At 39.4% G+C, this 27,624-nt stretch overlaps 2 protein-coding genes across 2 annotated transcripts in view; one reads left to right on the top strand and one right to left on the bottom strand.

Moving 5' to 3' along the window:
* The first annotated feature begins 478 nt into the window (after nt 1-478).
* Nucleotides 479-9,880, top strand: LOC103528759 (lanosterol 14-alpha demethylase). The gene is made up of 10 exons (XM_030445884.1): nt 479-724; nt 1,384-1,482; nt 2,476-2,652; nt 5,158-5,284; nt 6,343-6,517; nt 6,701-6,820; nt 7,204-7,399; nt 7,996-8,091; nt 8,887-9,055; nt 9,630-9,880. Exons 1-10 carry the CDS (start codon nt 572-574, stop codon nt 9,806-9,808), a joined length of 1,491 nt encoding a protein of 496 aa, XP_030301744.1. The 5' UTR covers nt 479-571; the 3' UTR covers nt 9,809-9,880.
* Nucleotides 9,881-11,040: 1,160 nt separating this feature from the next.
* The window catches only part of AKAP9 (A-kinase anchoring protein 9), a 104,711-nt gene continuing 88,127 nt past the window's right edge, over nt 11,041-27,624 (bottom strand). The window contains exons 37-51 of the mRNA XM_030444149.1: nt 27,065-27,256; nt 25,971-26,159; nt 25,178-25,322; nt 24,198-24,417; nt 23,036-23,186; nt 21,453-22,121; nt 18,806-19,011; nt 17,692-17,800; nt 16,631-16,816; nt 15,865-16,041; nt 15,235-15,467; nt 14,196-14,281; nt 13,338-13,413; nt 12,281-12,420; nt 11,041-11,629 (exon numbers count right to left, since the gene is read on the bottom strand). Coding sequence (XP_030300009.1) covers nt 11,586-11,629; nt 12,281-12,420; nt 13,338-13,413; nt 14,196-14,281; nt 15,235-15,467; nt 15,865-16,041; nt 16,631-16,816; nt 17,692-17,800; nt 18,806-19,011; nt 21,453-22,121; nt 23,036-23,186; nt 24,198-24,417; nt 25,178-25,322; nt 25,971-26,159; nt 27,065-27,256 — 2,823 coding nt within the window. The 3' untranslated portion in view covers nt 11,041-11,585. The remainder of the gene's footprint in view (nt 11,630-12,280; nt 12,421-13,337; nt 13,414-14,195; nt 14,282-15,234; nt 15,468-15,864; nt 16,042-16,630; nt 16,817-17,691; nt 17,801-18,805; nt 19,012-21,452; nt 22,122-23,035; nt 23,187-24,197; nt 24,418-25,177; nt 25,323-25,970; nt 26,160-27,064; nt 27,257-27,624) is intronic.

Below are 27,624 nucleotides of genomic sequence, written 5' to 3'. Positions count from 1 at the left end.
TCACACACTCTTATACCCAGGTGTATCACACCGCATGTTTCCACCCCAGGGCGGTGGCACCGGACAGCTGTCCTCACCCTCCGGGATGAGCGGTGCTTCAGGGGAAGGAGGCACAGGGCAGAGGCCACCGAGCCCGCCAGCGACGGGACCGAGCCGGACCGCTGAGCAACGCCTGACGTAGTGCTCGCCCTGCTCAAGTCCAGCCTGAGGCGCCCCAATCAAAGCCTCCGGTGGGGCCTCGGGATCAGGGGAGTACCGCCCCGCCGTCAGAGGCCGCTGCGGCCGCACGGGGCTGGCACGCAGCAGACACCCCCATCCCGTCTCGTCCCGCCCCGCCCCTGTCCGTCCCGCCACCCAATGGCGTCCCTCTCCCGTCCCTCTCCCGTCCCTCTCCTCCCGGCAGATGCCGTCACCCCGTGGCGCGCGGCTGCCGGTTGGCTGAGGCCCCCGGAATCGTCACATGGGCAGAGATCGGCCCAGGCCCGGGGGGGCGGGGCGCGGGGCGGCCGTGTCCAGGGGGTCCCGGTGAGGCGGGGCCGCGGTCCGGCGGAGGGCGGCGAGCGTTAAGGAGATGCTGAGCCTGATGGAAGTCGGCGGGTCCCTGCTGGAGCGGGTGGCCCTCGTCAACCCCCTCTCCCTGGTGCTGGCCGCTTCTGCCTTCGCACTCAGCCTCGGTTACCTGTTCCAGCTGGGCTACCGGCGCCACGTCGGGTCCGACCAGAAGGTAGGCGCTGGGGGACCCGGGGAGCCTCAGTCCGGCCACGGCGGGGCCGGGGACCCCGGGGTGGGGCGGTCACCGTTGGACGAGCACAGAAGGGGAGAGGCTCGGGGGTAGCGGGGCAGCTTTCCTGCAGGGTGCGGGGGACGGGGAGCAGCCATGTGCGCCCCTCTGAAGGGCAGGGCAGGGGAGGGAGGGACCGCCCTGCGGGTCGGTACCGCACGAAGCAGGGGTCCGGAGGTTTTGTGGAGGCAAAGGCCACGCCCGGTGCCGTTTTAGCAGCGCGGTTTGGAAGAGGGCTCCCACGGGTGTGTTAAACTCATTGCTGAGCCGGAGCTGGTGCTTCTGGGGGACTGTTTAGCATCAGTGCTGTTTTGTTTCAGACTCTCTCCTTTCCAATTGCACATCTGTATTTGTGCTTTGCATTCCGAAGCAGGTTAGCAAGCCTATTAATCACACTGATTTTATTTTAACCTTTGCTGTTTTGTAAATGTGGCTCAGTCTTAACTCTGTTGAAAAAGATAATCAGTTGTCCAGTTGCCCATTTCACAAAAGACTTTAAACAAAACTTGTATAGCCCCTCCTCTGTGTTTAGATTTTATCTAAATGGATATTTGCTACTCTCTGTAGAAAACTCAATAATTATTCTTCTCTTTCTTCCTCAGAAATACCCACCTTATATTTCATCAAGCATCCCATTCCTGGGACATGCAATTGCATTTGGAAAAAGCCCCATTGAATTTTTGGAGAATGCTTATGACAAGGTATATTTTCCCACATGATGGGCTGAACATAGATTGAAATATATTTGTGTGTCTGTCAAGTTCTCCCTGTGGAGCCTGTTTAAAATCAGTTCATTCTTATTCACCACCTCAAGTATGGAATGGAGTGTACACAGTAGGCTCTGATTTCTTCAGGCCTCTCTAAGTATATGGTTGTTAGAGAAATTATGTTTTCTGAGATATCTTTTGGAATTCAGATTTTGAAAATGTCTGTCTATCTGGGTCATGCTCATAGGAGAATCACAAGTTAATTAAAAAGCCATTTTCCTGATGCTGTTTCTTGCCTTAATTGGGAACTTTTACTTTAATTTTTACTAATTTGTGACTAGGCTGGAATGTAGCTGAAGACCTCCATAGGCAATTTGATGGATTCTAAGGCCTTCTCCAATGTTAAAAGTTCTGATGTATAAACCTTGGTAGATTTTATACTATAATAGTACAAAAGGAGGGGACTAAGGCAGTAGAGCTTTTATTTCAGTAAAATAAGATTTATTGATCTGTTTCACATGGTCTAATCTTGGTTAGCTTATATAAAGCCAAATTTAGTGTGTGAAGATCAGCTGGAGTTGGCCTTTAAACTTAAAAATCTTATTTGCCCTTAATTACCTATACATAACTCCAAATCTAGATATTTTTGTGACAGTGTTTGTTGCTTGCTGGTGTCTATATATGCTGTCATCTCCCATGGTTTGTTTTTTTTTTGTGTGTGTGTAATTAATCTTTTATTTCTATTTCCAAAATTAAACAGCTTTAAAATGTTCAAAGTCATGTGTCTTTATTGTGACTTTAGATATCACTAGTAAGTACTGAGAACAGAATTTGAATGTGTTTAAAAACATTTGTATCTTTATTAAACCTCTAAATATTTCTTAAGAGAGTAAGAGGTTTATGGAATCCTGTACATAAAGAGGTATGGACTTAATGACTTGTGTTCTTCCTATTCACAATAAACTGGTATTTTGTTTCCTCTCTTAGTATGGACCTGTGTTCAGTTTCACTATGGTTGGCAAGACATTCACATACTTACTGGGTAGTGATGCTGCTGCTCTACTCTTCAATAGCAAAAATGAAGATTTGAATGCAGAGGATGTATACTCTCGGTTAACCACGCCAGTTTTTGGGAAGGGAGTTGCTTATGATGTCCCTAACATGGTATGTATTTTAAATAGAAGATGGGGAGAGAAGTGACATAATTTCAATACTGAGTAGGCAGCCTTGAGTTCCTGGCTCTGATTGTCAGGGTTGTGTCTTCATATGCAGTTCTGGCATATTGCAGATGCTAAATTATCTCATTTGGGTAATCACAACTGCTGCTTTATTTACCACCTGGCCATTCATCAGTCCAGATACTCTTTTTCATGCCAAAATCTAGGTACAGGACTATTCATTTGACAGTTTTGTCAACAAAAAAGTTTGTGTTGCGTGAACAAAAATCAGTCTGTGTATGTTCACAGAATACAGCCTGCATGGGTCTTGAAGCACAGTGGCTGTGTCATCATGTGGCATTATTTCTGAGCTAAGCACTGGCTGATTTCTTGCTTGTGCATGTTGCCTGGCATGGCAGACTCTTAAACTGCAGAAGCCAACCTTTCCACAGACAGAGTTGCTCTACTGAGACTCTGGTTTTAGCATATATTGTATGAGAGAGTAGTCTGGTGGCAAAAACTGTTGTGGATGTCTGCTTGAAACCAAAAGGTGCTGGTTTGTCTCTCAATTCTGTGAACATTTATCCACTTGTTACAGCTGTCCTGATTTCTGTGTTCACACTCTACAGTTCATAGAAGGGTTGAAGTGTCTATCTTCATTCAAGAGGTAGTTCTTTGATGGGAACTAAACTCATCCTTCAGGAGTTTTATGGAACTTTCCATAAGCTTCTTGGAGTATCTTACAGTTGTGTTCTTCAAGTATATAGGGATGATTAAGGCCTGCCTCACTGGTGTAACATATATTGCTTTCTTTTCTGAAATAAGGTGTTTGTTTAGAGTTACTTTTTTTTTTTTTTTTTTTTTTTTTCCCCCTACAGTGTGTTTGAGTTCTGCTTTAGTCAAGATTTATCTTTTCACATTACTCAGCAAGCCTTGGGTGTCTGTGGATAAAACTACTTCATTTATACCTTTGATACTACAAGGACTTCTTTTTATTTCTGCAGATTCAAGTTCTTTGGATAATCAACTGGGTTACATTTTTCCATATCTAGGAGATGCAAAAACTTTTCTATTGACATACACAGATTATCTCAAGTTATGTGTTTCCCTGTAGGAAGCTAGAGAGAGGTAGCATGTCTGGTTGTGGCCAGAATGCTTTCTGCTAGGGGTGAGCTGGTTCCACCAGCTACCACCATGATTTCATTTCAGACATCTAATAGGAAGGCATTTGGAGAGCCATTTGTACTTTGATTTGTGTTTTACCATTGATGGATCATCCAGAGTAGTCTCTTGATGGTCCTTTTCTCTGCATAAGCTGCTAAATCTTTTATCTTTTCAGTCTGACAGTTGCTTTCAGTCATGTATTTAGAACTGCCCTTTACTTTTTAAAAGGAATAAATTATTTATTTATCAGTAATTCTGGTAATTGTTTGTTAATATGCATAGTCATATCAACTCGTATTTGCTCTGTGTCTCCTTCTTCCAAGCCTCTTGCAGATAGTTTTGTGTTGAGAGGAGCTGAAATGGCAGAGGATGTCATCACTCCTGACTGCAGTTCCTGTCTCCATCAGCAGGAGATGGGCTTGCCTGTTGCAAGGGAAAATGTGTTACAATGTCAATGTCTCTTGGCTCTGTAATCTCTGTCAGGCTGCTGGAGTCCCCACTGCTTTTTGAAAATGGAAGTTAGTAGGAAGCAGCCCTTCTTCTTATGCCTTTTGTTTTGTGAATAGATTTAAATTATGGGCCATGCCCTTGGTGGCAAGACAATTTTTGATGTGTTGCTCATGGTATGGTGCAGAGCTATAAGGCAGATGCCCTAGTTCATAATTTGGTCTTGAAATTCCTTGAATAAGTTTCTGAGTAGCCATCCTGTTAATCCATTGAATCGTTCCCATTGGGATTTTTGCCAGTAGGCTTGTTAGCCATGAGTCTGTACAAAGAAAAAGAGGAAGAAAGGAAAAGGACACATTTTTCCTAGGGAGCAGTTTGTTTCCTGGGCAGGGAGGTCAGAGGATCTTGTAACAGAAAGGTGCATCTCTAGACCAGAGGGAAGGAATTACTGCATGAGAGAAGATTGAGGCTGTGGAGAATAGAAAGCAAGGAGGCCCCATAACAAGGAACACAGGCTCAATCCAGGCTTTACAAGGACAGCTCTGATTATATTTGCTATTATGTTTTTAATATTCAATCTTGAATACTTCTTGTATGTTCAGGGATAAAATTTAACAAACATACCAAAATTATTTTACATTTTGGTATACAGCAAAAGAGAGAACTATGTCTCCTTTGAGCCTAGTATTTTACTTGGATGTTACTAAGTTTTTGGTTAAGAAGATGAAAAATTTAATATTATCTATTATTTAAATCTGAATATGTTGTGCCCTACAATCCTAACCATAATTTCTTTTTACTTCTGTACAGTACAAACCATGATAAGTTTTTATTTACAGTGATTTTTATTTACAGTGATTACAGCTTTTACTGATTGCTTTTGCTGTCTTGGTTCCTTTAGGTATTTTTGGAGCAGAAGAAGATGCTCAAAACTGGGCTAAATATTGCCCAGTTTAAACAGCATGTGTCTGTGATTGAAGAAGAAACAAAAGAGTATTTCAAAGCATGGGGAGAGAGTGGAGAAAAAAGTAAGAAAGATTCCTCCATTTTTCCTCCAAATTTCTGGGAAGGAATTAAGGCCAATGCAGTGTATTTCTGGAAATTATTTACTGCATTATTAAAGAAATACAAAATGACATAGGTAAAACTGTACTGAACAGCAGAAGAAATGTGCAAAATACAGATTCTGTTTAACCAAATTCAAGGCTTTTGGAGAACAAATGGATAGGTGTGAAGGGCTATTTTACTTTTGCTTTCTTAGTCAGCTCATAGACCATGTACCTGTTGCCTGGTTGAATTGTCCTTGTTCTGCATGACATGAGTCAGCTCAGCACCACCACTTAGTCCCTAGGAAAAGATACTGCTCTGACTTCCCAGAGCTGATGTCAGTGATCTTAGCTCAGGGATCTTCTGCACTGAAAACCTGCATCCCTGAGGCTGACACAGTTCCATTAGTGAGCTGAGAGGAATTCTTCTTTTGTGTCCCACCTGTCTTTCCCAATGAGCCTGCTAGACAGTCTATTGCTTTACTTACAAGCCCACAGTGTCAGAAGTATAAATATATTTTTATAAAATATGATACATATTTTAATTTATATTATTCAATTATAGCATTTATATAATTTAGTTTTGATAACACAATAATATATAATTTTCTATTTGAATTTATAAAATTTTGATATAAAAATAATGCATTGAGCATCAAAACTAACTGGTTATCCATGGTTAAGTTTTGTGTAACTTTCACATTTATTGAGGACTGAGCTTGTGCTGTGTGGCTTAGTTCAGAAGGATTACCAGTTATCCTAGAAAGAGTTCTAAAAAGAAATGCCTTAGAAAAAAGTTGCTGAAATCAGTGATCAATTAAAAAATCATGATCAATTTAAAAATTGTTGGAAGAGACCTACTAGACATTCACATTTAAAATCAAATGCTTCATTCTCTTAGTAAACCAATCTCAGATTCAATTTAAAATTATTAATTTGTGTCCAGTTACTTCAATACAACATAAAAATAAAAAAATAACATGTAAAAAAATATAATAACTTGCCTGAAATGCAGTAATATTTCTCAAATTGTTCCTCAGACTTGTTTGAAGCCCTTTCAGAACTCATCATTTTGACAGCAAGTCATTGCTTACACGGGAAGGAAATCAGAAGCTTGCTGAATGAGAAGGTGGCTCAGCTGTATGCTGATCTGGATGGAGGTTTCACTCATGCTGCCTGGCTTCTGCCAGGCTGGCTGCCTCTGCCAAGTTTCAGGTACTAGAAATACTAGATGAAGCAATTTAAGCATTTTGTCTACATCTCTTCGGGTTTTTTTTTCTTTTTTCCTGTCCTCCTATTTCTTGTTTATAAGCTGATCTAGACATCCCCATAAATTCTGATGAACATTTTATGTGTTACATTGTATAAAGATGCTCAGTGAAGTGTTTTGAATTGCAGACGTCGAGATCGAGCACACAGAGAAATAAAGAACATTTTCTACAAGGTTATCCAGAAACGCCGAAAGTCTGAGGAAAAGGAGGATGACATGCTCCAAACTCTACTTGAGGCTTCATACAAGTAAGTCAGAAGTGTGAAGACTTGTCATTTATAGGTGTTTAGCTTTGAGCTCTTCAGTTAAAACTCTCTACCAAAAGATAAGAAATACTGCTTCATTGTTTTGTTGGTCTAAGCTGTATTCTTAAAACCAGCTTAAAACTTTACTTGTAAATGGTTTCCAAGACTCTCATCAGTGGTCACAAGATTGCTTTATTTTTCATTGGCTGTTTCTCTTAAAGCTCATGGAGAGTCTCCCTCTTCTCCCTACCCCTAGACCTTTTGCTGCTCCTTTCAGTGTAGGCAACAAGAGGGAAGAAGAAAGAAGTACACCAGAAGAAACTGTAAATGCTTCTGTGACTGGAAACCTTATCAGATGAAGCTCTAACTAACACCTTTCATTCTAGGGATGGCCGTCCCCTGACGGATGATGAGATTGCTGGCATGCTCATTGGGCTGCTGCTGGCAGGGCAGCACACCTCCTCCACCACCAGCGCCTGGCTTGGCTTCTTCATAGCCAGAGACAAAGCAATACAGGACCAGTGCTATGCAGAACAAAAAGCAGTTTGTGGGGATGATCTGCCACCACTAACTTACGACCAGGTTTGTGTGTTACATTATTCCTGCTGGATATTTTTATCCTTTTAGCTGTTTATGTTAAAAAAGGAAAAAAAACCCCACAAACAAAAGCCAGCAAACAAATGTGAACTATAGTCGTGTTCTTACTTGTTAGAATCATATTCTGACACAGTCACTCTGTGATAATGCTGTTTGCCAATGTATCTTCATCTCCTCCTCTCCAAGTAAATTTTCAGCTTGCTACTGTTTTTTAATGAGTGCTGATTAAGGAAATTAGAGTTCCCACAATGTCTGTTTAAAAAAGGGTAGTTCTGTATAGGAGGAAGATTCTCATATTCCCAGTGAGGAAAGTTGTGCAGTGTGACCTTGTTCTTTAACTAGGCATTAGAAAACACTCATGAGACAGATTAATGGGAAACATCATATTTGCATTGGTCCAAAATCTTTTTACTTTCTCGGTTGAATCAAATGAAAAATGACGTAGCTATTAAAGTACATGCAAATATGAGCAGCTTTCTGATTTTCTAAAAAAAATCTGGTTTTAACTTGGATAAAACACCACTTTGGTTGTGAAAAAAACTTGGCTATATTTTGATACATCATTTTCTCTGTATTTTCAGCTCAAGGATCTCAGTTTGCTGGATCGCTGTCTAAAAGAAACTTTAAGGCTTAGACCTCCTATAATGACCATGATGAGAATGGCAAGAACTCCCCAGGTAGGTAACTTCCCTTCAGTGGAAAAGCCAGGTGGGGGGTGTCCTGGATGGTAGAAGGCAAACACAAGTGAGCAGTGTTTGCTGGCATGAATGAAAGCTGATGGCAGCCTTGGTTGTATCAGTGGCATTATAGCTGGTGTTGGTAAAATAAACTACTGATACATGGAATTTGTATTTGGGTCCAACCCCTCTGGCACCCAGCAGTCAGGTTAATAATGAGTCAAAACAAAGAGAGGACCACTCAGATGGTGGGGGTCAGAGCACTTGTTCTATGAAGAGAGGTTAAGGTAACAGGGTTTGCTCAGCCTGGAGAAAGCTCTGAGGGAATCTACTAAGAGCACCACACCCTTGCAGTCTTACTCAGCAAAACTGATCCTTCCTTTTACCAAGCAGTCTCACTTGAATTCTTAGGTTGGTGGTATCACTTCAAGATATTTTAGTTTGCCAGAAAGTCAAACAAGTAAATTTTTTTAAAAGCATGTCCTTCCCATGACAAATGCCTTCAGCAAGTCTTGAGTTCCTTCATAAAAAAAAAAACAAACAACTTTCTGTAGAATCACTGATCTTATTAAAAGCATCTGAGAGGTTCCTGCAGCTACTTGAATGTTGTGTCCTGTAAAAGTAGAACAGTAAAGTATTAGGCTGTATTAATATTAGGCTCATTAATAATAAGCCCATTATAAAATGCGCTTAGCCAGATCTCTTGTGAAATTCAAACTTCATGTTATAGCTCTTCAGGTGACACTTTTGAAAAGAGAAGTGGAGAAATTTTGTGATGTTGTCTCTTCTTTTCAGACTGTTGCTGGATACAGTATTCCCCCTGGCCATCAAGTGTGTGTATCTCCCACCGTCAACCACAGGCTCAGGGACTCCTGGAAGGATGCTCTGGACTTCAAGCCTGACCGGTACCTCCAGGACAACCCCGCAGCTGGAGAGAAATTTGCTTATGTTCCCTTTGGTGCTGGTAAGAACATGCAGTGCCTTCCAGGGGGACTGTGTGCTGAGGGGGCTTGTAGAGCACCTTCCCATGCTACAGTGTCTGAGGTGAAAGTGCTATCAAAAGAATGAAGTCAATAGTTTTGCATTAGTAATAGCTGTAGATAATCACTCAGAGTAGCACTCAGAACAGATCTTTAGGTTAATATGTTTGTTATTCGAATCAAATCTTTTTAAGTCAAGGTAACTGGAAGTCACTTCAAGGCAGAGCAAAAATCTGCATAGAGAGCCACACTGCCAGAACAGTTCTCAAGTGTCACCCCAAAAGGGTGAGAGTTGACAGCTTTTTTTGCAGGGCTGCAAACACTGCTTTGGTGATACACCAGTTAATGCTTTTTTTTGGGGGGTGAGGGCAGAACAACACAGTCTCGTTCAAATTATTCTGTCTGTTGTACACAGTAACAGCTCATAAAACAGCATCAGAGCCTCACCCTGCTCAGCAAGAGCAACTGCTGTCTGCATAAAATTTTTAAGGTTGGTTTGCTGTTAGAAGTGATTCAATAGTTCAGAATTCTAACTGCTTTTTGTGGCTTTCCTTGTAGGTCGTCATCGCTGCATTGGAGAAAACTTTGCTTATGTTCAGATTAAGACTATCTGGTCTACTTTGCTTCGTTTGTATGAATTTGATCTCATCAATGACTATTTTCCAACTATAAATTATACAACAATGATACACACACCTAACAACCCTGTTATCAGATACAAGAGGAGGTCATTGTAAATTCTGGAGCTAAAACCTTACTTATTTAAGTTGTTTTAAACTAACAGACTTTGGAATAAAATTGTGACAAAACGAGTGGCAGATGGGAACTTGCATCTACTGTTAGGAAAACAACAATCTACCAGGTTCAAAGAGTTTGCATCTATCTTTTTTGTTTGCCCACACCATTCAATGCTGCTGTGTATAATTGCTTGCATTTTTAAAGTGTCTTTTCTATTGTAACAATTCTAAGGTGTATTTTAGCTTTCCAAGGGGAAGAAATAAGTAATTTTTATAAACGAAACTCTTTTTGCTTTTGAAAAACAATTGAAAATTACTCTTCCCTGGATATTAAGGGGTGAAACTGCATACCTTGCCTCTAACTCTGTCAGGGAATGGGCACTGAGGGGGAATGTGAAAGGTGGTGCCCTTGGTAGTCCAAGGGAACTAGGTATGGTCTTGACTGGTTATTGTAAAAAAAGTGTTACTGTACAGCTGAGGAGTAGGCAGACTGAAATGTTCACAGAGAAATCTACAAAGGAACAATTTAAATGTCTTAACTTGAAGCACCTGTAAAATGCTTAGGTTGAGAAAGAAATAATTTTCTAAAAACTTCTGAAAGTAGTGATCTCTGAAAACTTGATTTAATTGTGAAAGTAACAATTAATTTTGTAAATAACCTGTCTGTGTATAAAGTGGTCACAAATTAAGTGAAACAGATGGACCTTGTCCCCTTTTGTATTGACTCATGCAGGATTGTTAAATGGTGTTTGGTTCAAGAGTCATGGTGACAAATGATACTGAGCTCTGCCTCGCAGGAGCTTTGAATTAAATTTATAAACAAACTTCTTGTGGAAGTTTTTCTGTGCTCATCCCTGGCAATTCTGAACAGCATTTCCAAGCAAATTTGTAACACACTTTCTTGTAAGCAGGAAGTCAGTCATGCAAGGCATTCCCCCCCTTCACTAGTGCTCACTGCTAAGGGCATTGCAGAGAGTTCTACACACAGGTATCACTGTTACAAAACCTTGTGTTTGTATCAGAAACAGCAGTGAAGCCAGTGCAGCATCTTTCCTTCCACCCCCTTCAGATGTGACCAGGATTTTCAAAACCAAACCTGTTCTTGGTCTGTCTTCCCATTAGTGGCATTTTGGAATCTGTAAGCAGTAAAACTGCACTCACTATTAGCAGGAGCACAGGTAGGAGGTGAACTTTCCAGTGGGGATAAAGGAGTGGTTCTTGAACACAGTTAAAAGCATGAAGTCATCTTTATTTCAGTACTTTGACAAAATACCCATAAAAGTCAAAACTTCTACCATTACAAAAATAGGTCTCTACAATTGGTATTCTGTCAGCACTGCCAGTAGCAAATATTACGAGAGTCATGTAACTTCAGTAGCCTTGCCAGAAAAAGTGCAAGTAAACTTTGCTGAATGTAGCTCAATTTCATTAATACACAAGTTTCATCTTTGCACCCTTTTGATAAATACACACTTCATAAGTTAATCATTTAAATTAGCATTCCACAAATATACATGATTTAATGCTGGGGCAGGGGGGTTGTGGTTTTGGGGTGGGTTTTTTTGGTTGTTTTTTTTTTTTTTTTTTCGTGAACACAAAGTGCCTATATACATAAATCCCAGTCTGCATGGGTGTGCCAGGATAGACCTGTATACAATCATCTAGCTGTGGTCATATTGGTCCCACAATATACACATTATACAAAAGCACAGAAAGAGGTTTGCAGAAGGCAATCTGTAACATTACAGCCTGTGAGGGAGATGTTGGAAGAGGATTATTATCTTCTCATACCAGCGTGCAACTGAGTGTATGAAGTCGAACCTGTAAACAGGAGAGATTTTAATCAGTATTATTTAGTATAAGTAGATGAGAATTCACCAGTGACATGTTATTTATATGAACAAGCATGAAAAATATTACATTAGAAATGTTTTAAGAACAAAACTTCCTCAGATGATGGATTTTATGCTGAAGCAAGACTTCAGCACAGTAAGAATCAAGTTTGATGAATTTCATCCCATTGATCTGACAATTTTCTTGATGTGTTCCTTCCACAGCAAAAAACTCTACCATCATCTTTGGGGCAAAATGGCTGTAGCTTCTGTAACCAAAAGTGGCAAGAGAAGAAATCCCCCTTGTACTCTCACTAATTGATCTTTTGGGTACATTTTTCTCTGTCTAGCTAAAAATCTGCAACGTGCAGCAAGGGTGCAGTTGGCAGCTTATTAGAGATCAGGGAAAAAGTGTTAACCCATAAACTCAAAATCTAACTAAAGCACACTTGCATGCCTTTATTCAGTTTTCTTTTTTAACACGCTGTTTGCTATATTCAGAACCTCTTGTTTAGGGCTGAAAATGCCTAAAATCAAATATGTTTATGATGTGTCTCGGTGAGCCAGGACACGTCTCCTAACTTGGAACTCTGCCTTGTGCCACCCCGGAACCCCTGGGGAGGAGCGTCTGAGCCCTCACCTGACTGCACGCTGCCGAGCCGCCTCTGCAGGGCCTCCAGCCGGTGGATGTAATCTGTTAAAGCTCTTTCAGGATCATAGTTCTGCAGTTGTGAACAAGCGAAGGAGACTGGGTTTAAGTCAGCATGCATGCCGTGGAACCTAGGGGCAGAGGAACACAGATGTTTTTAAAAAGTGGCAGTTCAAATGTATCAGCAGACACAGCAAAATGCTGCAAGCAGGGATACCCTACTGACCGCACAGCACACAGCCCTGCAAGTCACTGCCCAACCCACCACATTCCCTCCCCCAAAAAACCCACTTTCCCCGGTTGCCTTTTCTTTCTACTGCACCTGATTTGTTGCTGCATTGCTTTGGGACAAAGACTGAGCAGCAAATTCTTTCTAAGACTGCAGCAGAAGCCTTTGTGGACTCATGCTAGCTTTTCTATTAAGAAGCTTGTTGAACAAGGACACAGCCATCTTTACAGCATTCTGTCTCTCCTCATTACTTTCTGTAAGCAAAAAAGTGACTAAATCATATTTATCATTTTTTCCATGGAAACTGTTGCGGTTGCCACAAACTTAAGATTAATAATGTTGAGATGGTTTATATAAAAATAAAGAGCCAAAGCAGCAAGAATCTGATACTCACTTAAGATGAAGTAATCAAAGGCTGACAGCACTCCTAAAAACCTTGCCTTTGGCAGAAAATATCTTGTTTCACTGGCATCTGATTCACTGATACCTCTGGTATCACAACCAAAAGCTGCCAAGCAGCTTCCACTGTCCTCTGGCCATGAGGTCTTGGTAATTCCTCCCACCCCTCCCTAGTGGGATGAACAAACTTTGGCCTTGATCAGGTGATGAATAAACACACATCTGAGGTGTAATTTCCTATGGATCCTTACAAAAAAGGTTAACAGTCTTACAGCAATAAAGATGACAAACCTTAGCAGGAAGTGCTGATGCATTCATCTAACTAAACAGTGTTCTGACAGAGAGTAACCTAAAGTAAACCAAACCAAACCATACTTGTGATGAAAGTTTACAGGAGATCTAGGAGACTCCATGTCTGACCTGGATCTATAGGAATGCCTTTGTTCTCCATAAAGATCCACACCACCAGAGAATGAATCAGGCCGTAATTCATTACCTACAAATATAAAAAAGGAATGTGTTGAAAGTAGCACCTTTTGCCCTTCACTGAGAATCTCAAATGCAAATTTTCTGTGTGAGTATCATAAAAGTGGAGTTTAACAACTGTAGACCACTTTCAGACCATCTCAGAGAAAACCAGAGATGAGCTCCTAGGCTCACTGATGTTATTAAAAAAACTTGCAGACTGAGCAGGACAGGGTTTTAGTGAAGACTTAGATAGCCAAGAATTAATAAAGCAGCTTCTGGTTCTCCTTAGGCTCATACCAAAAGGCAAACAGACCCTCGGATTTCCCAATCTTTAAACTATAACAGAAGAATGACAGGCTTTTGTCCTGAGGAAAAGGTCAGGGAGGACTGGTCAATAGGTTTGGTGGCCATTGTGGAGCCCCTGTAGTTGCTTTGATTCCTTTGTCCATCCCAATCCTCCGCATCCCCTCTTAGAGCTGGGGGTGCAAATCTCTGAAGAGAAACCCAATGAAGCAGTGGAAATTGCTTTTACAAACATACTCCCCAGGAAAAGTTGCCATACTTTAAAAAAATCCACTCACAACAAAGCAAAGCTAGACTGAAGAGAAAGCAAAGAAGTTACTGCCTGCTGAGGACAGAAACTACCAGACACCTGAAAAAAAGGTTAATCCAAGCAGTTATAGCATAGGGAAGGGGAAAAAAAAACCCATTCATTTCACATGAGGAAAGTGCAAATTAAAAACCATCACCATTAAGCAGTGATGTGACCTGTTAATATGTTTTTTCATTCATTACTGGACTACAGTTTACCTGTGTTCTGGCTAAAGACATCCCTACTGATACTTGGTCCACCAGAACCTGTAACTCTCTGCCATCGACGAACCAGGAACTTCATCCTAAATTTCAAATGAAAAGAAAATAAATACTTCAAGATAAATGAAATAGTCTGCTAAAAGTATTCTAGAAGGCACAAAAATTTCTTGAATCTCAAAAAAATTTAATGGATGGGTGTCTAAAACCTGAAGATCAAGAAGTAGGAATCATTCTTACACACATCCTGAGGAATAATACCCTTTGTCCAAATCTGCTTTCAGATTCACCTCTGCAAATCCAGTGATTCCAGAGGTGCTGTGAAAGTCCCAGTGGACTGCAAATGACTCAAGCACCTAACCAACAGGGCATCAGCATTTTAAAATTACACTAAGCAGAATTATTGCACCTCCAAAATTGTAACTGCAGAACATCATGTGTAAAAGCCTCAGTTACAACAGGTTTGTTCATAGTTCCTGAATTTGTATAACTCACAAAGCTCAGATCAAGGAAAAAGTGCTTAGGGCTTCAAACCTGTGCTAGCAACATAGCAGTTCTATGCACTAATAAGCTGCACTTTTTCTTCTTCATCTATTACTATTCATCCTCAGTCTGAGATCTGAAGTCATGTGAATCCAAAGGACTATCCAGATGGATAAAAGAAATTCATAAATCTGTATATACTTACATGTAAGAATTTAACTTTAAAAGGCAATTAAGTTGCAGAAAATACCTCTGTACACATGTGAGTGCCCTAAAATTGCTAGTAACTTTTTCTAATATTATGACTTTGTCCAATACACATCATCTTTGTTTATGAAATACAGAGCCATTTTGAACTAAAATCAGACTGCTTATTCCTATGACAGATTTACCTATGTTCTGCTTGTCACCATATGCAGTATCTACTACTATATTTGTGATTACCTAAAATGCGTAATTTAAACAGGATGAGACATGAGAAGATTCCACTAGAGAGCTAGAAAAGTATGTATTAAACTCCACACTCATATCTGTTGAATTATAACTTATAGTTTACCTTGAAATTGCAATGGACACTCTGACTGCAGAGCGAAATCTTGTAAAACCTTTTGAATGATGTGTGATGATTTCAAGGTCTGTGTAGGAAGACTGTCCCCCCATTCGTGCAATGAGGGCCAGAGTGGCTTCTTCACACTCCTGGAATCCACCAAGTAACAGCAGCAAATATTTTTTCTGATATATGAGAGCCTTCCGAAAGCTTTCTGCTCGTAGGTATTTGCCATAAACTCTCTGTAACAAGAAATAGTAATAAAAAAGCTCCATAAGATCTGAGAATTATTACAGCTCTAAGAATTTTGACACCTCTACTCCTACATAATCTCAGTGATTATTCACTTCTTGTTACCATGGAGAGGACAGTGCTATTGCTCACACTTGTTGAATGTAGCTTCACATTTTGAGGGTCACCTGAACAGCAAGAAACAGCACAGACGAAAGGACAAGGTAGGTGCTTACATATTCTTGGGGAGAAAAAACTATGAGTCAGGTATCTGAGAATGAACATTTTAAAACTGAATTAGTATCTGTTTACTTAGAATAAGGAGAGTGAACACAATGAAAAATAGGCACAAATCAAAATGAAAAAAAAACACCTGTAGTTAGTGTAGGGCCAAAAAAGTCAACCTACCCTTAAAACAGCATTTTCAGAATCTGATCCCAGTTCTCTGAGAAAAGCTTCACTCCTGAGCTCTGATCTCAGCTTGGAGAGTTCTGCATCAGCTTGCTTCAAAGACTTCTGCAGCAACATCTTTTCTCTGTTCCAGTTTTCCTTCTCAGAGCCTATGTCCAATGAGGGTCTGGAAGACTGAAGACAAAAAAGCCTGAATGTGAAGCACACTGACTGGAAAAGCCTGAGCTGTGTCATTTTAGTCACTGGTTTGGTACAGACCTCATAAAATTTCTAAAAGAAAAACTACTCCCTGATTGGATTTTAGGCTGCTCCTGCATCCTAATACCTCAGGTAACAAGTTCAGGAGCCTGATCAGTATCCTACAAAAAAAAAGCTTTCTCCAGAAAAACATCCCCTTCCCCTCATTTGATCATACTAGCTTTGTGATCTTGAAGCTCTCTGGATGTATTTGTTACTCATCACAGTGATGAGATACAGATCAACAACCTAGCACACAGAATTTTAAAACGAGCAGTTCAGAAAAGGAAGCTGGGTAAAATCACATAGTTTACAGTAAAGAGAGTGAGTCAAGAGATCTTGGACACAGGACAAGAACAACTCACACCCATTTACTCTGCAGGAAGGAAGCCAAGAAAGACAGATGGCTCCATCACTACCACTTAGGTGACTGGGGCAAAAAGTGTTAGGGTCATTTCACAGTAAGACTGTAAAGGCCTTTATGCCTATAATCACATCATTATTATCAATACCACTGAAGACATACGTAGTCTCCAGAAGGTTGTCTGTGCTGGTATCTTCTCAGCTCTTCCTCCAGTTTCATAACAGCATTCCTTAAATTATTCTTTTCTTCACTCAGTCTGCTGACAAATCCTGTCAGCTCAGCATTCTGTTTCAGCAGCCTCTCAGTCAATGAGCTGGATGGGGTCCCTGGTGGCAGTGTGAGCTTCAGCTAGAAGGAAGAAACCAAACACAATCTGCCTCAGGTCCAAGTTGTCCTTTTGGAAAGAACTGCCTTACAAAGTGAAAAACTTCTGTAGATAGTGAAAACAACTTTGTAATAACCTACACTGCAAAAACCCATGAGTGTACCTATAAACCACAGAATAATGTGATTTTCTCTTCTATGCTAATCCTGTGTGTCACTAGAACACTGTCACACAAGCCCAGTAGTACCAACTAGAACAAGGTGCAAACATTTTCTGCTATGTTTAGATTTATCTAACTTAGAAGTAAAAGAAAGCCACAAAGGCTTCTTTTTTTGTAACTTATGTTGAAAACACTTGCTTAAAATGCAGGTAAGGACCTAAACAAACTCAGTTAAAATCAAATATTGCTGAAGTCTTTGTAACAGATGACCTAATTTCATTTTTTACACAGTTGCACAGTACTCAATCTTCTGTTGCCTTTCTTTTGGTAAATACAAGGCAGTTTAAGTAAACATGTATCAACAGAATACAGTAAATATTAAGTATTCATTTTAATATTAGGATGGAGTGAGCCAAGTTTCCTCAATTACAGCAATATTGGAAAATAGTTTCTTAAAAAAACAAAAAAAAAAGGCATGAAATTCAAAATGTATAACTAAACTGGAGAAGTTTTAATCTGTAAGTTGAAAATTCACTTTTAAGATAATTAAATTGGAAAAAAAAAAAAAAAAAGGGATTTTCACACTTCAGAGGTTCCAAATCAGCACATACACTGGAGCTGCTTTTCATTTACAGAGTCCAGATCTGGAGAAGTACAGACTCAGCAGTTCCTTGCTGGTTTCCACTCACAGCTCATTATCCAAACTCTCACACCAAAGGTGCAGCATTGCACTCTTACCTCTTCCAGACAGGACAACCCAGGGAGTTTTTGCAGCTCTGAAATAACTTCTTCAATAGCATTTTGTATTGCAATGAAGTCTTGATCATCTGCTGTTTCAAACTGTAATCTGAAACAGAAGTGAGAGTTCCAACAGTCTGATGCCACCAGCTGGACTGCCAGGACTTCCCACTGACCCATCCCCACGGGCACTTCAGCAAATCACATCAGCACAGTGACTGGGCACATGGCAATGTTTTCAAGAGTGCTCAGTGACTCTAAATTAAATTGGCTCAATTTTATAAAGAGTTTGCACTGGTTATTAGAAAAGGATGTTCTATGAGAAGCACATTTAGAAACATGGTTCTGTTTCCCAGAAATTTGTTCAATCTGCATGAGAAAAATCTTAGGATATTTTCAAGTTATAATGGATTCCATTTTGCCCAAATGTTTCTAAATACTAAATACTTATTCTAAATGCTACTGCTAGTAATATTAAGAGAACAACAACAACAACACTAGTATATTATTACAAATAATATTAACTATATTATAGTTATAACTAATATTTTATTATTATAACTAATAATAATATACAAATAATACTTATTCTAAAGACTAAATACTTAAGATAAAATCACCATCACAGCAAACTAAAAACAGATTAAACCCTCACACAAACCTAACACCATGCAAACTTTTTTCTTTTAAGGAGATAAAAAGCTGAGAAAAATCACTTGAGTATAAAATTTTTTTTTTCTGGGCTAGGGTGCTGGGGAAGAGGGTGGCAAGAGAGGTTATACATAGCAATAATCCTTATAGTCACAGTAAATTATTTAATTACTGAATTGCTTAAGAATTATCTTCCACCTGCACACCATACACAAACTTTACCACTTTGCAGAGGAAAAAAGACAATTTTGCTATAACTTTTAAAGGACCACATTAAAAATGTAAGATTAAGAGCAGCACTTTATGTTCTGCGATCCTGACATACAAGTGTCTCAAGCAATGGCATGTACTCTAAAATTAGAACAACCCCAAGTAAGTCAGTCTTGCAGCCTGTGAATTATGATAAAAATCCAGGATATTAGCTTGCTGTTAACAAAATCAAGTAGCTGAAGATTTGCCTAACCTGCTTGCAGCTTTCCGAGCCAACTGTTTCAGCTTTGGAGATGCATTCTGCAGCTTTTGTCTGACATTTTCCAGAATCTCAGTAGCAGTAGAGAGTTCCCCTCCTCCAGTCAGTGTGGGGTATGTTGATTCATTCATCTCTCCTCCTTCCATTTTTTGCTGGAGAATCCAGTTTCTTGTTCTGTCATTGGGTGTATCCCAAATGGTCTGTAAATAAATATGTATTTTTAGATATATATATGGAATGCATGTGGTACAGTGCTTTAAAATGGAAACATTTCATTCTGAAACACACTCAGAAACTGAAGAACAAACAATTCTGACACTGAATGGAGCTGAGTGTGATTACACTACTGTGGCAGTGTACCACCAAACCATTAATTGTGGATGGTACAGTGTGATGCCTCTTTTGACTGAGATTTAGGAATTGTACAGCTACAGTGCAAAGCCATTCAACACATTCGGCTGGCAGGAAGCCACTCAGATTTCTGTTTCTTCTGCCACTAGCTCCCTTCCCAGCTGTACATGGAATCTGGGCAACTGCACCCAAGTGTTATAGGGATCCATTCAGGACAGGGAAAGCCCCCCAAGGTCATGGGCATCCCCAGTCACAGGTAACTATAGCACTGATGGTAATATAAGTGAAACAACCCACTGAACATGTGCTCCTCAGCCTCACTAACACCCCCACCAATGTTGGCCATGGAAGAGATGCTGCCACTCCCCAAGGAAACCAAAGTCTACAGCTGTGCCTGTCGATGTTTGACCATGGTGTGCTACCAATGAGAAAAAAACCAGCGTTGCAAATGTGTATTGGGTTTGTGTGCACAGGTTTTTGTAGTGAAATGAGGCAACCAGGTGCCACTAATTGCCAGGTAGTGGGCGTGAGCTTGTGTTAAGCCCACCTGTGCCTGATTAGGGCAGGCCCCCACTGCGCATGAGCAGGACCAGGGGGCCAATAAAAGGTGAGGCCTAAGACACAGGTTCAGCTCAGTCCTGAGCAAGCCAGCAGAGAGGTCAGTTGCTCTTGGAGCACTGTATTACCTTCATTGCGCCACTAGCACTCATTGCCCTTAGGGTGAGGCTCTGAGGAGTCTCGAACCCGCGGCCTCAGTATTGCGTGTTAGCTGGCTGCGCCACTCAAGCCTCACCCTGAGGGCAATGAGCGCTAGTGGCGCAATGAAGGTAGTGCAGTGCTGAGAGAAGCAACTGACCTCTCTGCAGACGCGCTCAGGAATGAGCTGGGCCTGTGTCTTAGGCCTCACCTTTTATTGGCCCCCTGGTCCTGCTCATGCGCAGTGGGGGCCTGCCCTAATCAGGCACAGCTGGGCTTAACACAAGCTCATGCTCACTCCCTGGTAATTAGTGGCACCTGGTTGCCTCATTTCACTACAGGTTTTGGTGCTCCAGGTGCTGGAGCAAGGATGCCCCTGCAGCCCTTAAGGACACAGAATCACAGAATCATCCAGGTTGGGAAGGACCTCTGAGATCATCAAGTCCAACCCTTGATCCACTACCACTGTGGTTATGATGAAGACCCTGCTGAGGCTGCCCTCGTGGAGCCGATGTCCCACTGCAGCCCCTGGAGGACCACAGACCAGAGCAGATGGAGGTACCTGAAGGAGGTTGTGATCCCACAGGAAGCCTGATTTCCCTGGCAGGACCCATGGACCCAGGAAGCCCATACTGGAACCAGTGACCACATACTATTGGTAGTTACCTCTGAGTAGAAGAGCAAGGTGGATAAACTGAGGGTGGCAGGAAAGCTGATGCCTCTATCTGTGAGTAGTTTCCAATGCTTCAGAAGATTAAAACAGTATCTAAATTAGATTCCTTCTAATTCTAAAAAAAATCCCTTCTAAATTCTAAGATTTCCTTCCTGCCTCTACAGACAGACAGCTGCCAAAAAGCATGGAATGATACAGAATGGGCAAAAACATGGTCAGCCAAGAGGCAAGTCTGTCAGCCCTCATACTACCCCACAGATCACCCACTCAGCAACACTTATTTCCTACAGAAAAGTTTCAAAAGGGTTTTAAAAGTAATCTGAAAATAGCTTCAAAACTTTCCAGACCTTTTATGAGAGAGAAAAATGTACAGGCAACAGTAGTTCCACCTTTCATTCATCTAAAAATTAGACTAAATTCTGAAATTAATGTTTTGACTTGATTTCTTTTGATTTTGTTTGCTAACAGATACATATTCATGCATATTTTTGTTTGATTCCTTACTGTTTAATTATCGAAGTTCTTGGGAGATCACTTTTAAATAGTTTATGAACTAAAGATTAAGGGCACTGACCTGGAGCATTCCTGTGTAGGAATAGCTCATTCCTGTAACTGGGTGCAGGGAATATTCCTCTACACTGAGACACAAAGTGTGTGTATACATTCAGGTGCATTCCTCCTGCTCATGCTCTTCCCCACACACCTCTACAACTTTGTTCTTAGAGGATGTGTGTGAATAGTTTCAGGTAGCAAAACTGCCATGCTTTACCTTTCCATTTATCTGGTGCCTGTATTTTGTAATCTGTGTTCTATTTCACAGATTGAGCAAAGGCACAGTGAGACCCACTGCTACCTGAATAACAGAAATAAAAGCTAAACAGCACAGGCCAGTATTACACATTGCTCTCAGTCCTACTGTACCTCATTCGGATTGTGGCTTGGTGTCCTTTCAGCTTCCTTTCTTCTTTCATTCTCCTGCTCTTTTTTCTGTAATTCTTGGATTATTTCCTGCAACTTCTTCATTTCATTCCCTAATTTATGAACTTCTTGCTTCTTTTCCCCAAGTTGCCACTGAAGGTCTTCCACTTTGGACTCCAGGTCATGGAGTTTCTTTTGTGCTATTATGTTAGCATCTTGTTCTGCTTGTAATGCTTTCCTCTGCATCTGCCTTTCTTTTTCCATTTGCTGTCTCACTTGCACAGATTCCAGTTTATACTTCTCCATCTCACTTACCAACTCCACGATACGATCATGCTTTTCATCCATTTGTTTCTGTAGCTCTTTAAGCAATTCCTCAGATGGAGTAGGTGTTCCAGCTTGACCCTTATCTTCAGCACTTTGAAGCTGAGCACATAGCTCTTTTTCCCTTTCTAGGGCACTGCTTATTTCGAGAGCTCGAACCTTCTCTGATTCAAGGAGCACCAGCAACTCAGAATTACGGCCCTGCTCACGTGACAGCTGGGCAGCACTCAGTGCTTCTTGAGATTCAATTTTCTGTTGCAGTTCAGTTGACAGCTGCTTCTCTTGGTCCAAAAGTTTTGTTAACTCTAAGTTCTTTTGTTTTTGATCTTCAAGTGAAAACTTTAAATCCTTTCACAAGGAAACAGAAGAAAAGTATTGATTAAAGCCTCTGGTGTATGCTTTTAATTATCGCCTGAAAACTGCAAATATGCTACCTTTACACAGGCTGCTTTGTTACAGGTTTTGGTATTCATAATTAATGTGACCATACCCTGAATGCTGCAGTCATATCTGATATTAAAATATATTACAAGTGTCTTTATTTTAAAATCAGATCACCTCATAAGAGTATTTGTAACATAGCTTTTAATGAGGGAAACTTCAGAACTGTAGCTGTTTGCAAGGTTATCTGCTTTTACTTTCTAAACTGATGACAGTGATTTTTCAAGTTAAGATTTCAAGATACAAATAAATCTATGGTGCTGAAGTGAATGCTTTTTTGTCTTGATACTTGTACTAGGATACCTGTTCTCTCCTTCACTACATCAGATACTGCAGAGATGCCAAGAAAGCTAATAATGTATCTCCTTGTAAAGTTAACTCCCTAGTTTGGTTTTCATGAGGTGAAACTGATGACTTTCAAATGAAAATTAACAATAAATATAATAATAATAATAATAATATTCTTAAATAGTGTATTTCATGAGTTAAGTTGTGGTGGGGCCTAAGTGTAGCTATGTTAGCCATATCCTTTCCCCTTGAATATCTGAGGGCTACTACATGAAGTAGAATCTTTTCATCTTGGTCCTGACAGGTGCAGTTTCAAAACTCCTATTGATTTAAATGGAATTTGCATCAGGACTTTTCCTTTCTTTTCCAAAAAGCTTCTACGTGGGTTTCTTCAGCTCTAGTTATAAGGTACTGCTGCTGAAGACAGAAAATGGAGCACACAGTGGACAAAAACAACAGCTGAGATAAAATGTTAACCAAAAGACTATTTGCATGCTCCTTGATGTTTCAGGCCATTTGGCATTATGGAATACCTCAAGCTCTTCTCTTCCTCTTTCCTCACTGCGTTCCATTTTAGCTTTTTCCTTTTCCAAAGCCCATTGTAGCTCTCTTGATTTTTTCTGTTCACTGGCCATTGTATCCTTGAGAATATCTATCTCAGTTGATTTTTCTTTAACTTCAGTCCTGAAGGAGAAATGGACAGCCTTTAGATTAGATAATGAATCCTATCCTATCCTATCACAGTAATATCAGTTACTTGGTACTGATTCCATCTTGTGTGCTGAAAAAACTGCTCGTGTGATAGAATAACAGTGAAAAGGCAATTTAGAAGAAAACTCCTAACTCAAAAATAAGGGAGAGTTGTATAACTCATAAATGATTTTTTAATAAATGGTGACTCAGTGGCAGCTAGCATTCAAATTAATCCAGTCACCTCCCAAAATCTGAAAGAATGCAGGGGAAACGTATCTTGCTACCATGTGTCTCAAGGCAAAAAACCCCACAACTATACTGGGGATGGAATAAGAAAGAAACTGTCCAGAATTTTCATCTTTTTGCAAATCAGTTTTCCATCAGTTTGCTACAGAGTCTCATTTCTGATGGTCTATAAAGTCTATAAGGCCATCTATAAGGTCATCTGTAAACTATCACCAATTTAAACTGTCTTAATTTGTTATGCCTGAGATGAACATTAAGATACTATGCAGAGGCACATTCATCACCTAAAGGCATTAAAACAATGGCTTTCTTGAGTGCCAAATATTTGGCTCTGCTGTTGGCTATGCCAAAATAGCACTGGAAAAATAATAGGTATAACATTTCATATAGAATTACTTGCAAAGTTGTCTTAACTCTACAAATTTGTTCTCTATGTTCAATTTTAGAAGCAGAAAAACCTTTGATATAGTTCACTTATTCACTTGTATGCAGTAGTCTAATGTGTTGAAATTTACAAACACACTGGATATTAATAAATCACTAAATCAAACTATGAATCAGATAATCTATAGAATTACATTTTTTTGTCAAATGGATCAGAGGTCTGTTCTTGTCAGATACATTGCACAGAAAAACTGATAATCATTTCCATTTCATGAGACCAACCTCCATAATAACATCAGTGTTATGATTTAAGACAACATAGAAAAAAATCAACCAAAAATGCCAACACAAAGTTTGCACTGCTAGTCGCACCTGATGGTTTCTAGGTCCTTGAAGTGCTTGTGCTGTGCTTTAAGGGTTGTTTCAAGCTCCAGCTTGGCTTGTGCAAGTTCATTCTTCAGCTCAGCACCCACCATTCTCTCTGAATTCAGCTGTTCCTGCAGCTCAGCTGCTCTGTCCTTCATACTGCGGAGCTCCACTTGCATCTCCAGTATCTGTGACTGCTTTTGCTGCATATTATATTCCAGCATTTCTAATGAGAGTACCATTAATATGAAATTAATTAGTAAACAAACACCACTGTCTGTTTGGCTAACGTTTCCCCTAGCATGGAGAACGACCACAGGGTTATCACTAGGAGTGATAGTTTAAAATATATTCTTTCAACAGTGGAGTGAAAGCAAAACTGTTCCTTTTATATTGGAATACCTTTCACACTTTCCAAAAAATTACTTCAAACCCTTAAACTTCTTTAAAAGGCCATGTGCACAACTGTATTGATATCTGTTGATCAGATTATAACTAACATAACTAAATTTAGGTATGTATGTTTACTTGGGACAAAATTTTTGTGACAAAACACTGGCAGTGAGCATTTACTTAATTTTAAAGTATACCTGTTCTCTTAAATTTTTGATGTTGATTCTAATTGCTTCTTAGTTTACTCATTATGACTGACTATCCAACGTAGATAATTTCAAAGCTGCTGAACCTAAGCACTGAAAAGCATACATGGAAAACAACCTTAAAATACAAGCCCAGATTTTAAAGCAATTGAAATAACTTTGTGTCACTTTTGATTCCATACAAGTCATAGGAACACAGACCGTATTTTAGTTTTAGTCTTTGCAAAACCAGTCCAGTTAACATAAAAAAAAAGAAAAGTATGCATGCTCAGAACATAAGTATCAAAATCAGAGAGCAAAGAAAGTCAGTATTTTTTTTCAGCTACAATGTTACAAGCACTACCATAAAAGCATCTGGAAATAGACATATATTACAAAAAAATTCACCTTGGCTTTTTGAATCACTTTCTTGTTCTCTCTTCGGATTATTTTTCTTACTGTTCATCTGAGCATGTAATACCTGAATCTCCATCAGCAAACTTCTTCTGTCTGCATTCTGAAGACAGTCCATTGCTGCACTCTGATTAGTGGCCTATTAGCATTAGAAACATTTAAAAATAAAACTCCAGATTCTTTTTTAGGTGTCTGTGGTGTGGATATTACTTTAACTTATATATTCATAGTGCATACAGATTAAAAACATTTTTGTCATAACTAAGTCAATATTACAATACTGGGAAGAACTGCTACTAGGCATCTAAATTATGGAAGTAGAAAAGCTAATTCTCCACAGTTTTTTACAGCAAATTGTAATTTTCCTCATGGATTCTTCCATGTTCCAGAGGAGATAACAGACCTCCCTCCATCCAATAGCAGCCTTAGCCCTTCCTCTTCTGTACAAGTTGCCTCATATATATAAGCTACCTTTTCTCTTAGACAGTGTATCACAATTCTTAACTTACTGATATCAAGCTTAAAAAATTTGTATTTAATTTGTTTAATTCAAATTTATTGCTGAAGGATGAACTTTTCCTACAGCTTTTGCACCCAAAAGTCTCTTTCCCACATCATGTTTTTCTTTTTAAAGACATTTCTTCTATGAATCTTTGTTTTCACTATTAGACTGCCAAAAATACTATTAATAGATATATTTGTAAATGGATTTATATATTAAAAATTAAAAACTAATGTAGACAGACGTATACTTCATGTATAAAACATAAAGTATGCTTTATATTACCTGCTCTTGTAGTCTGTGCTCTAGCTGATTCATCAGTACAACTGCATCTCTTGTGCCCAGTTCTGCAAGTTCATTTTGAAAAGCAGCAAGAAGAACATTTTGTTCTTTTACAAAAAGCTGTTGAATAGCTTGCAGAAGTTCTCCTCGCCAGTCTGAGACACCTTCAGGAGATTCAGTACTTGCGTAAATCTGCAGTGGTGTAAAGAAAATGTAAACAGCAGAATTCAAAGATTACATCAAGGAGAGTCATCATTATTTTGTGTAAAGTGGGTGTTTTCAGTAGAATACTGAGCTCTTCCTCAAGAGCTGTGTAATGTTCATTCATACAAATGTATGTATTTATTGTACACATTGTAATTTCCTATGCATGCATTAACGTGAAACTTTTATCTGCTTAGGATGGAAGCAATTAAACTTTTTAAAATTGAAAACTCAGCCCCATGTAGTTATTGTTTATATTACTGTATCACACCACCCTTTTCACTTTTATGATGTTACATTTACATTCCTAAGCTCCCACAGAACTATGTGGGATATTGTGCAGATATTGTGGATGAAGACTGAATTTTATAATTTCCCCACTTAGCATGTTGAAGGAAATGCAGAAGTAATATAAACTACCTACATATATGCAGCATTCTTATGGGAGTAACTAGACAGGCAAGTCCTAATGGCTTTTAACAGATTACTGTGTTATATTTGAAACAATTTTCCTTTCTTTTCTCTCACTACACTATCTTTTAAATAGCATCAAAGTTCTACTACACCAATAAATAACAACATTTAAAAGGCTAATTTAACTGCTAATAGAAACATGCTATCAAAATAGAATTACTTTTAAAAGGTGGGTCTATATAGTTAATAGCAGTTATGCACAGAACAAATACAAGCTGTAATTTAAGATATATTATCAGAGAGTGAAACATGCAGTTCTATTACAAGTTTTTGAAATATTTTGCCTTGTAGCAGTACTCTACTAGAGTAATAGAGGTACAGGCATATTTAGAGCATTTAAACCTGAATTGTAAGTGTGCCTTCTAATGTTATCACAATTTTTTTTTTATTTAGACAGAATTTTATGATATTATTTATACCTCAGCTTCTCTGTGGAGTTGCATTTTTGCAATTAGATCTTTCAAAGATGAAATGGTGCTTAAAAGAGCTTTTCTTTCCTCAAGCCAAGATTCTGGCTCCTGCTTAAGAGATGGCATCTCTCTTTCACCATATGGAAATTCAGTGAGAGACAGCACCTGTATGCCTTCATGATGGACTGCTTTCAGCAAGCCCTACAACAAATAAAAAAAAATCAGTAATAAGAGTCCTAATATAATTAATAATAACAGCAACAACAACAATAATCCTATTTCATCCATACTGGAATTATGGTACTTCTAAATTGATCAGCATAAAGGAACTACTTCTGCTTCCTCATATCAAAGACATCTTTTTATCTGCCAAACAGCTGAACTTCCCCAGTTTCAGATGAAAATTCCCGAAGTTCATCTGTCAAATCAATATTCAGATTTCCAAATGGTTCTTGATGGAAAGTGACATTAAAAAACAATGTCCTGGGAATATTTCAGGTGAAGTTTGCAATTTACTTTTTGAAATGACTATTAGCTAGGGTTTTTCTGCAAAAGGCTTACTTTTTTTT

This window comes from Calypte anna, chromosome 2, assembly GCF_003957555.1.
Source record: "Calypte anna isolate BGI_N300 chromosome 2, bCalAnn1_v1.p, whole genome shotgun sequence".
In the NCBI taxonomy this organism is placed as follows: Eukaryota; Metazoa; Chordata; class Aves; order Apodiformes; family Trochilidae; genus Calypte; species Calypte anna.
The sequence above is the reverse complement of the archived record's forward strand: the minus strand, read 5'-3'. Positions and strand labels throughout refer to the sequence as shown.

Bases quoted from the DNA above. Each gene is read 5' to 3' on its own strand.
- LOC103528759 (XM_030445884.1), top strand. From the start codon at position 572: ATGCTGAGCCTGATGGAAGTCGGCGGGTCCCTGCTGGAGCGGGTGGCC. The intron at 1,483-2,475 runs GTATATTTTCCC...TTCCTCTCTTAG, and splicing joins TGGAGAATGCTTATGACAAG to TATGGACCTGTGTTCAGTTT. The intron at 6,518-6,700 runs GTACTAGAAATA...TTTGAATTGCAG, and splicing joins CTGCCTCTGCCAAGTTTCAG to ACGTCGAGATCGAGCACACA.